Here is an 11,418-nt window from a genome sequence, read left to right on the forward strand (position 1 = left end):
CTAGCATATTTAGGAGTTGTGCTTGTAAAATAAACGTTAGTTTAATTCTGCATTCTTACAAGCCAAATCCGTAAGAGTTTCTAAACGCCTATTCACCCCCTCTCTAGGCGACATCTCGTCCTTTCAGTGATACCGAAGATCGAACCTCGGATAAGTAAAGTATCGCAGGACAAAGGGAATCGGTATCGTATGTTAATGGTTCTTTCGATCATGGAGTCATCGTTGAATATGTGGGAGCCATTATGGATCTCCAGGTCTCGCTATTGGTTATTGATCGGAGAGGTGTCTCGATCATGTCTGCATAGTCCACGAACCGTAGGGTGACACACTTAAGGTTCGATGTTGTTTAAGAAGATATGGAATTTGAAATGGAGACCAAATATTGTTCGGAGTCTCGGATGGGATCCATGACATCACGAGGAGGTCCGGAATGGTCCAGAGAATAATATTCATATATGGAAATTCAAATTCCAAGTTTGGGAATAATCCTGTGATTTTTTATCAGAGGTTTGGAAGGTTCTAGAAGGTTCTAGGGCTGTCCAAAATATTCACTAAGGAAGGTTGAGTCCAGGAGGAACTCCACCAACCCTAGCCGACCCACTAAAGGGGAAGGTGGAGTCCACCACCTTGGCCGGCCAACCAACAAGGAAGGGGAAGTCCCACCCCCAAGTCCACCTTTGACTAGGTTTGACTATTTGATTTTATGGAAGGTTTGCACTAGGACTCCTAGGAGGAGTAGGTTTGGATCCTTGGGTGTTCCACCTATATAAAAAGGAGGAGAGGGGGCTGGCCAGCCACACCAAGGCTGCCCTGGCCGCACCCCTCTCTCTCCCAAACCCTTGCGCCACACCCTCCTCCACCTCTTTCTCGCACGGTGACGGCGAAGCCCTGCAGGAGATATCCACCACCATCGTCACCATGCCGTCGCGCTGCCGGGATTCCGAGGAGGATCTACTACTTCCGCTGCCCGCTAGAATGTGGAGAAGAACGTCTTCATCAACACAGTACGTGCGACTGAGTGCGGAGGTTCTACCCGATTGCGGCACCACATGGATCTTCTACTCACTCCTGAGAGCGGCAAGTGATCGACTACATCATCCATGATATTCATCTCGTTAAATGCTTAGCGATCTTCGTGGGTATGTTGATCCCATCTCGTTGCTACCATCTAGTAGATTAGATCTTGGCTTCTTGTTCATTCCTGGCAGACCTCCGTATTGTGGCCAATGCGGTTCTCAAAGCACCTCCGCGCCAGGCCCCATAAAAACTGACAACTCAACTACCAAATCAACCGTTTCCCTAGGGGTCACTCATTTTTTTCTCTAGCAATGCAACTTTGCATGTGGGGTACGTGAGGTTTCATTCACTCACTCTCCCTTAATCTCCTGCACCTACTCCCTTATAATCAACACAACCATGTCTTAAATCAAAATAAGTTGTACATGAAAAAGTATGCATCGATGATATGATTCCATTGTAATAATCGGTTTCAATTTTTGTTTGCTATAAATCTTCATGTTCATGTTTGGAGGTTTTTTGAATGAATTTTGTTAAATTCATCGCACACGGTCGACCGTGTAGTGCTTCCTGCCTCTATGTTGTTGATTGGGATTTTGGCACTCTAGAAGTCACATGAGTACCATCAATTGCTTCAATACAGTCATGTGATGATAATAATAAACAGTCAAACTTTTGTGAATTGTGTTGTTCTTGAACAATGTGGAAAGCTTATTTGTGCTCACCTTAAAGTATGGATACCATCTTTTGTTGTTCCGTATCTTGCTTGGTGTTTCACCAGAATGTGGCTTGATCATCTCTTACGTGAGCTCCCCAACTAAATAAAATACTTGGTTGAAACATCGGAATACAGTCTCTATGGATCTCCCGAGTGTGTTGTGTATAAATCCTAACCTCTAGTTATGTCCAACAACATGAAGAAACATAGCAACTTGCTCTTCGACATAGATGTGGATGCTATCTTACAACAACCCACTCTCCCTAAACCTCTTAACTAGTTCATAGAAGGGAATCTACTTATCCGAAGCATCTGAACAACCTTTACATCACTTGTGTTGTAGATGAAATTCAGATTGGTAATCCTCTCTTGATCTCGGGGAAGCATCGGACCATAAGTTACTAGTGGATAGGCAGCTCAAATAGCTGATCTTTTGTGGAGGAGGAGGATCCAGGTCTGAATCACAAATACCAGTGCTGCTATCTGGTGGATCAGGCTCATCCATTCACCCTAAGCAAATAGATTTAACATGAGTGTCTGCTAAATCTATCATCCAGGCTAACTACTAACTACGGGTACACAATAAATTGGAGGGCACGGTGATTTACCTCCGCCATTGCACATGAGGGAGAGTTGCCAGAGTCGAAAAAGAAAGAGAGATATCTCATGTCGATCATTGGTCGGAGAAGGAGGAGACCAACTGCTGCGACGGACAAGGATCTCGTGCCTGAGTGGATGGATTTGGAGTGGTGAGACAGATCAGTGGAACAACCGCGCCACCGGTGTCGAGAGCAAAGAATGGAGGTGTTTTGCTAGGAGGTGAGAGAAGAGAGGAGGTGATATTAGCTTAGCCGCGAAAACGTAGCACCCTTTTTCGCATTCTCCCGCCATCTCGCGTCGGCCTCCCGCGCACACGCTTTGCCACTTTTCGCATGGCTGACACGTGCCTCTAGGAAAACGGGTATTCCGAATGTATCCCCGGGCTTGACCCAAAACTACTTATAGCAGCGTGCCTGTCAGTATGCAGGCTGCGCCTAAAAATCTAAACATCCAAATTTTTTTTCATCCGAATCCTATTTGAAAGCGATGCGGCCTACCGATCGCGGCCTAGTCCCCAGCTTCATCAAGGATGATATTGGGCTAATTGTGATAGGCCCCAAAGATAAGGCCAATTCAAATAGTGTTTTGAACGAGCTATCCCCAAACCTGCCCGCGGCCCAAAATGGCTACACGCTGCCAAACTCGGTCACAGAAAAAAAAAACTCGGGCACCGACTGGCGTATGTATGCCGCCACGCGCGCGCACCGCCGTTTCGAGGACAGACAGGCGTCCTCCTGTTCGGCACCCTGCATGGGTGCCACCTCGCAGTACTCCTCCTAGCTTATTAACGACGCCCATCCGGCGCTGGACTGAAACAAGGATTACACGCATGTGTACCATGGCCGCGCGGCTTGTCCATCTCCTTCTAGCGCTCGCCTACGTGACGTCGCCCAGCGGCGCCGGTGCTTCCGGCTACGACGTCATCCGCCAGGTGACGGACACCGGCTACGGCGCTGGACTTCCCGGGCTGCTCCCGGAGGCACAGTTCGCGGCGTTCGTGCGGCGGCACGGCAAGGAGTACTCCGGCCCGGAGGAGTACGCGCGCAGGCTGCGCGTGTTCGCGGCGAACGTGGCCCGCGCCGCCGCCCACCAGGCGCTCGACCCCGGCGCACGCCACGGCGTCACGCCCTTCTCCGACCTCACCCAGGAGGAGTTCGAGGCGCGACTCACGGGCCTCGTCGGCGCCGACCACGACATGCGCAGCGTGCAGGGGATGCCGGCCGCGGCGCCGGCGACGGAAGAGGAGGTGGCCGCGCTGCCCGCCAGCTTCGACTGGCGCGACAAGGGCGCCGTCACTGAGGTCAAGATGCAGGTATATATGTTTGCCGACACAGTTCGCTCAGTGTACGCGTGCGTTCCGCTCTTGACCTTGCATGTATGTGTGTACGTAGGGTGTGTGCGGCTCGTGCTGGGCTTTCAGCACGACCGGCGCGGTGGAGGGCGCCAATTTCGTCGCCACGGGGAAGCTCCTCAACCTCAGCGAGCAGCAGCTGGTCGACTGCGACCACACGGTGCGGACTCAACAAGCACCCGCTCTCCTAATTACTTCAGTCTATAATGTCTATTAGCTAGACGATCAGAGTACAATCCGATTTAATTGTTCCTCTTTATCGCTTGCGAAGTGTGACGTGGTGGCGAAGAACGACTGCAACAACGGCTGCTCCGGCGGGCTGATGACGAACGCGTACGCGTACCTGATGAAGGCCGGCGGGCTGATGGAGCAGGCCGCGTACCCGTACACGGGCGCGCAGGGGCCGTGCCGGTTCGACGGGAGCAAGGTCGCCGTCCGCGTCACCAACTTCACGACGGTGCCCCTCGACGAGGACCAGATGCGGGCGGCGCTCGTCCGCGGCGGGCCCCTCGCCGTGGGCCTCAACGCAGCCTTCATGCAGACGTACGTCGGCGGCGTGTCCTGCCCGCTCATCTGCCCGCGGGCGATGTTGAACCACGGCGTGCTCCTCGTCGGCTACGGCGCCCGCGGCTTCTCGGCGCTGCGGCTCGGTTACCGCCCCTACTGGCTCATCAAGAACTCGTGGGGGGAGCAGTGGGGCGAGGGAGGCTACTACAAACTCTGCCGCGGCCGCAACGTCTGCGGCGTCGACAGCATGGTCTCTGCCGTCGCCGTTGCGCCGTGATCCACAAGGAACGATGGCCTGCGACCAGCGTAGTGCGTTCATGTAGTAGCTCAGTAGCCTAATGAGATATGTACTCTATCCGTGTCCCGACAGATGGTGCTGTTAAAATGGGGCGAAGGTGAAATCCTGATCGTTGTTGTCGCCTAGGGATCCGAGTCGACTGTTGACCAAACTGCATGCAGCTGTCTGTATATCCAGGTATTGAGAGTATAGCAGTTTTTCTAGCCGTATGTATTGGAAGAAAGATTCCCTTTAGGTAGGGCCGGAGACGGGTCCGGACTGGCCGCTCAGGCCTGCACATGACTGTGTCTCGGTCTCCGAGCTCTGCTTACTTTCTCGGGACGGGACTGCGAACCATACCCACCACCTGTACTAGTAAAGGCTTGAATGTTTTATCCGATTTCACCTCCATGTTCTACCACATGACTGACTGCCTATGCAACTAGTACAGGCTTCCTTTTTGACAAATGATTATGATTACTATCTAATTAGATTTCACATGGCTTGATCTTCGAAGAGATTAATTACCTATATACTCCAAATTGTGAAACTGTCACAGATAGGTTCGCTCATCGTGGAGTTCTTCTCTTTTTTCTTACAAAGCACATACGACATATCTATAAAGTCCTGTGTGTGTTTCAAAAAAGAAAGTCAACCAGCCTAAGCACATACGACATATCTATAAAGTCCTTTTATAGTCTTGTTCGTATCCCAATATCTTTAATTTTAATTTGATCAATATAATATCTTTACTATTATATTGGAGTTGGGATGGTGTACCACTTTGACATCAAACATTGGAGAAATCTCAGCCATCAAATCACTCTCTAAAACTCTCATTAAACACTGGACCAATGGACCATTTGTTGCCTTCACCTTCCGTGCATATCAAAAACATGGAAAGCAAATAACAAAGAATCACGAGAAGTAATTATGTACCAAAAATAAATATGTCTTCATAATCAGGACAAGCAAATAATTTGGAAATCAATCACGCTTAACGATCGGTGATAGTTGGTGTTATGTCGTTCCATTCTCAAACACCTCTCGCCGACAATCTTACTTATTTCGTTGCTTATTTTCCCGACCCCCCTACGTCTTGCGCTGCCACTCCGTCCTCTCGGCCGCTGCCTCCGGCGACGTCACGCTCCTACTCAAGCTGGCTGACGATGGCTCGCTGGACACCGTCATGGCCCGGCGCGGGGGGCGTTCCCGGAGGCGACGCTCACAGACGTGGCGGCGCAGGAGCTGTCCGGCCTCGCGTACCTCCACGCCCGACGCGTCTTCCACCTCGACGTCAAGCCGGCCAACCTTCCCGTCGGCATGCCTGCGAGGTCAAGATTGTTGACTTTGGAATCACCAAGCTGCTCACCCGGGTTGGCGCCGAGTACGAGGGCATGACGGCATACATCAATACATGAGCCCCGAGCGGTTCGAGTGATTTGGAGCGCCGCCACAACACTGACCCATGCGCTGTCAACATGCGGGGTCTGGGTGTGACCATCGTGGAGCTTCTCATGGGGCACTACCCGCTGCTCCGCGCTGCAAGCATAAGCCGACCTGGGCGGCGCTCATGTGCACCATCTGCTTCGGCAAAAATGTTGATGGTACCGGATCCGGGGATTCGTGGCAGCGTGCCTGCAGAAGGACTATGCGAGCGGGCATCTGTATAGGCTAAGGACATGGGTCCGCATGTGGCGAGGGACGAGGAGGACGGAGGACGTGCAGCAACGGAACCCCTTATGGCGTCGTTGAGTTGCCCCAACAAGCGGCAAATGGAGGTGAAGGAGATGGTGCTGCAAGTGGCGAGGGATGGGGAGGACGAGGACGGAGGGCGTGCGTCGGCTTCACTTGAGTGGTGCTGCCGAGGATCAGTGTCCCAACACGCGGCAAATGGAAGCAAGGGAAATGGGGCTGCAGGTGACGAGGGACGAGGAGGACGTGTCCTTCGACTGCAATAACGTCGCGACCATGGTCCGGGGCCCCGGGCCATCATGCGTGAGGGAGAGGCCATGAGGGGCTTCGTCGTTGGAACGGCAACGATGTACGAGTTCGTCGCCGATGCCAAACGCCATGAGATCATCAACAAGTTCAAGCGAGCTACTGATGACAAATTCGATACTGCCACCCCCTACTTGATTAAATCAGACTCTGACATGTACTTTACGGATGTCTAAGCGAAATAGAAATCATGTGTGAGTATTCGAGGCGCACATTTTGTGCTGTGGCATATCTTCGCGATAAGCCTTAAGTTTGTCTCAGGGGTTGTCATGTGTATCGTTTCAATAATGGATTTATTGTAATTGGTATATTCTTTGCATCTGGTGATTTTCTTTGCTACTGCTGGGCTTCTCATTGTTAACCTTCTTGCACATTCAATTTTCTCAGCTACTTGAAAGCATTTGCATCAGGTTATAGGTTTTGCAAATTGCAGGGCTTCTAATCATGATGATTTGTCGGATAACTGCCAGTGCAATGTCCATTAGTCCATCTGGTCTACATTTTTCTTTTTGCCATAAGTTTAGCGAATTAATTTTTCCATGGAGGGAAAGGTACGAAGAATTTACACCCGTAAAGGAGACAAACTAGGAAAGTATTTTGCGCCCATCGTATTTCCAAGATGTTTCTGTATTATCCTTTTTTTGTGTGCAAAAAATAACAAACACGGAGGAAGGAAAAAGGGGAGATGTTGGATGGCTGGCTAGCACCAGTGGCGCAGCGGTGGAGTACGCTCGGGACGCCGAGCGAGCAAAGCCCCCTCCTTGATTTCATATTTTCTTGATATGCATATATTGCCTTTATTATCGGGAACAATAATATTTTGGATGGTTCGTACGCTGCCCCTCTGATAGCGACCTCAAAATTTGCACATGAGCCTGCCCAAGGCCTCGCAATAATCACGGTTTCTATAGACGAGCAGCACTTGCAACATACTTTTCCGCTGATCCTTCGGTGATTCTCCTCCAACAGTCCATGCCGGCGGGGGATATTCGATCGATTTCATTCCATGGGGAACTCGACAGACGTGAAACCACGATCTTGGCCACCATTCCACAACCTTGATGGGTCCATGGTGGATCCTCATGGGCGTGCACAGACCTCGCCGATTCCACCATAGACAGAGGGGAGGTGGAACGCTATGGTTCCTTCGAACATGTCTACGTCGTCAACCGCTCGGAGCGTCCACTCGATCACCTTGATGTATACTTGCGACAACCTCCGCATACCCTTTTGCCGCGGGGGGGGGGTGGGCATCGTTCAAGGGTGGATTACTTCACGCAGGTAGATCAAGAGAAATCAATAGGAAGGTACATTTAAAAGAGTTCGATCTCGCCTTTTGTCTTTTTTGATCTGTTCCTTTCTTGGTGCTTAGAGATGTCATTACTAGATGCTTGGCCTTGTTAAATCTTAGATGAATATACGTCTGTGGTATTCTAAATTCTTTTAATATTCCGATACCGGTGGCTTGTTTCTTTGTCCTCATCGATGTTGTAAATTTGGAGGCAGCTGCTATCAAAATTTCTAGAATTGTTAAACATCCGAGTTTTTCTTATCGTCAGCCGAAAATTTTCTTGAATTGTTAATCATATGAGTTTTTAGTTCTTATATTTTTTGAATTCCTCCTAAGCTATTAAATCCTTTTCTTTTTTGGTCCCCAATTAGATGGGTGACATTTTAATATCTTTTGAACTTTCCTATCTATTTTCTCCGCGTGTTCACAATATTGGCATACAAAGACTGTAATGACTAAGTTTGGTTTAGTATTTTTAGAGCTACGCTAGAAAAACTTATGCTCAGGTGCATACAGCATTGGACAGAACCTTTAGGATTTATCTTTAATTTTGATTATAGAAAATTGGTATTAGAAGTTACTTCTACATATGTGTGCAAGGTGTTTTCGAGCTTACAAAGATTTTTCTGGTAGACTTTTTCAAGTACCATAAAAATAAAGAAGCATAAGAAAATATCCCAAACATTGTACGACATTATCTAAGAACCATCGAGGAGTAGATTATTTAATATAAAATAATTAGTCGAGTGCTTATTTCATATTCAAATGACGTCAATTATATATTTTGTTGAATTATATTTTTAGATGGGCTAGACTTTTATGAGTTTTTAGAATAGATTATTTTCTATGATCTATACTAATTATCGTTAATATGGATGTATCTAGATAGATTATAGTTCTAGGTATACCTATATTAGCAAAAGGAGAGTATGACTTTCTGTTTGACACAAGTGAGTTTTTTACATCTATTTTATTAGCACATTTAGAGAAAAATTAGAGTCGTAGCAACGCACGGGCATTCAACTAGTAAATTATACAATATGAAATCACACCATTAAAAAATATGACATTCAAACTTTTTAATATGTTTTATTGTATATTGTATATGTATTTTTTAGGGGTAATGAAAAAAGCAACTAAGGGAGACAAAACTCCCAGGCCGCTCACGGGAGGGCGGCTCCGGAGGCCACCCACCAACCCAAGAACACCTGATCCCGATCTCCCACACCGGCCGCTGCCGCCGCCGATGCCGGCGGTGACGGCCACGCCCTGCTGTCGAAGGGCGGCGGGCAGGGATGGTGCGGCCCGTCGGGCTTCCTTCGTGTGGGGGGCTTGACATCGGGCGACGTAGGTGGAGTCGAGGCGGCGGGACGGCGGCGCTGGCCGGTGGGCGGCGCATGCTGTGCGCGCGTCAGGGAGGCGTGGAGGAGACAGTGTTGGGCGCGCACGGTGGTGGGCCGGCGGCGGCGGACGGCGGCGCTCGCGTGCAGTCCTGCCTCTCGGTACCACGCTTGCGCGCTCGATCTGGGGACGACCTGGATCCCGATCTGGGCCAGCACGGGTCGACCCGTTCCATCTGTTAGCCGGAAGCCGACCGGCGGTGAGGGGGCTGCTGGCCTGGCCAAATAATGGCGGTTGTCCTAGGGTTCCAAATCACGCCAAGATGAAGATCTTCCTGTTGCGAGTTCCCGTAGATCTGGCTGGAGTGTCGTGTTCCGGAAGGCGCCGTCGGCGAACTCCATTGGGCGATTCATGCCTAGAGATTGCTGGATCGAGTGGGATTCGGTCGTGCGCTCCCATGTTTTTACTCTGGCCGTTTGGTTACAGAGGGAGCGTTTCGAAGCTCTGCTGGTGGTTATTATCATGGAACACGTTTTCGTTCCGTGGTGCTGGCGGAGAATGCCATGGAAGTCGAGATCTGTGGTCTTGCAATGGTGACTCGCGTCTAGGTGGCGAGGAGGAATTGGCTTCGTGATCGGTGTCTTTGGAGCAGCAGCATGCGAGTGGGGGCAACTGCACATGAGAAGTTCAAAATCTTACCTTTCAGGGTGAAAATCCAATGTCTGGCCTTAATTGGTTGTGCCTGGCAATGTCCTTGTTGAAGGCATTGTTTTGAGAGTGATGATTTTCTTCAGGGTGAAATCCTAAGATCTATGATCGGGCGACGACAGCGCTGGTGCACTGTTACCTTCTTGGAGGCGTCGCTTTTGGAGAAGCTGAACTTCTGGTGCTGTCATGGTGGTGTTAGTGCTGTTGTTTAAAAGATTATATCACTGTAGCGTAGCGGGGATATTCTTTTTTGGTAATTCTTCTTTCTTTTTTGGCTGTGTGCATTCGTAATGTCGCTAGGGCAGTGTGTTGTTGCAGAGGTTGGGTGTAATTGGTATCTCTGATATTAATATATACTCTTTATCGAAAAAAATCTTTTATTATTTTGGTTGAATTGATAATCTAGGGATACGTGTAGACTAATAAAGAGAGACAAAGGTAGTAGTATTTTCAGCAGCTTACCTTTAATTATTGGCAATGTCACTACTATATAATGATGATGATGATGATGATGATGATGATGATGATGATGATGATGATGATGATGATGATGATGATGATGATGATGATGATGATGATAAAAGAGTTGAAGTTCAGGATAAAGAACACGCCAATCATGCACCATGACAATCCTACAATAAATGAAGAAAAATAGCTGCTACTTTTACAATAAATTAAATTTGAATTTATGATAGAAAAGAGTGACCAAACTAGTGAACATACTAAATTAAGAACCAAACTTAATGAAAATTTTAATGTGGTGATTTTTATAATAGATCTTTTGATCAAATGTAAAAGATATAACTTTACACCTGATTAAGAAAGTTGAATAACAAATTTTACATACTTTAGAATTTCAAAGTAGAGGTAGACAAGAAATCATCTGAGAGTTGTTTGCCTCGATTATGAGTTTGTGAGAGTAAATGTAATATTTTTTGTTAGTTATATATGTTTCCAAGTGTTTTGAATTTGGATGTGGTTATATTTTCATATTCTGCATGTAATACTTGTTAGTTATGTTTCCAAATGTTTTGAATTTGGATGTGGTTATATTTTCTATTTTGCATGTATTATATGTGTTTCACCTTGTTGGTTCTCCTTCGAGAGGTAGAGGCGCAGCTGGATTGAAACTTTCCCTGATGCATCTATCAAACATACCATTTTTTTCTTGTAGTTTCTAGCCTTGTGAGCTTGAATTTAGGTATCTCTGATGCACTTTTCTTTCCCTAACATGATGCCTTGATTTTAATATACTCATAAGCTCTACTAAAAATATCTGTTGACCATGAAACATGTGCATCAGGTACACGCAACACAGCTCCGCCCCCGCCAAGAGGCGAGGTTTGGCTAACATTGGCATCATCGTGGGGGTAGCGAGGTCAAGTTTGTGCAGATATATTAGGTTAGATCGTGTGGTTGTTTAGGCCTCTTTGTCGAATAGTATATGCTTGTAAAACCATTGTCATTGGCCTCTTTGAACCTCGGCATGTGACTTCTCAGTTCCACGTGAACAATATTTTTTCTAACTCCCACGTGGCTAGATTGGATGCATCACCTAGTTTCCACAGATGAGTGGAAGAGAAAGATGACTGACTTATGTGTAATTT

At 48.0% G+C, this 11,418-nt stretch overlaps 1 protein-coding gene across 1 annotated transcript; it reads left to right on the forward strand.

The window, feature by feature from the left end:
- The first annotated feature begins 3,173 nt into the window (after positions 1-3,173).
- On the forward strand, positions 3,174-4,470 carry LOC124679331 (probable cysteine protease RD19D). Its single transcript, XM_047215111.1, has 3 exons — positions 3,174-3,647; positions 3,727-3,846; positions 3,958-4,470. Exons 1-3 carry the CDS (start codon positions 3,174-3,176, stop codon positions 4,468-4,470), a joined length of 1,107 nt encoding a protein of 368 aa, XP_047071067.1.
- The last annotated feature ends 6,948 nt before the right edge of the window (positions 4,471-11,418 follow it).

The sequence above is a fragment of the Lolium rigidum genome, chromosome 7 (genome assembly GCF_022539505.1).
Source record: "Lolium rigidum isolate FL_2022 chromosome 7, APGP_CSIRO_Lrig_0.1, whole genome shotgun sequence".
NCBI classification, from domain to species: Eukaryota; Viridiplantae; Streptophyta; class Magnoliopsida; order Poales; family Poaceae; genus Lolium; species Lolium rigidum.

Excerpts from the sequence above, each read along its gene's own strand:
- LOC124679331 (XM_047215111.1), top strand. The coding sequence starts at position 3,174 with ATGGCCGCGCGGCTTGTCCATCTCCTTCTAGCGCTCGCCTACGTGACG. Across the intron at positions 3,648-3,726 it reads TCACTGAGGTCAAGATGCAG|GGTGTGTGCGGCTCGTGCTG; the intron begins GTATATATGTTT and ends GTGTGTACGTAG. Across the intron at positions 3,847-3,957 it reads TGGTCGACTGCGACCACACG|TGTGACGTGGTGGCGAAGAA; the intron begins GTGCGGACTCAA and ends TCGCTTGCGAAG.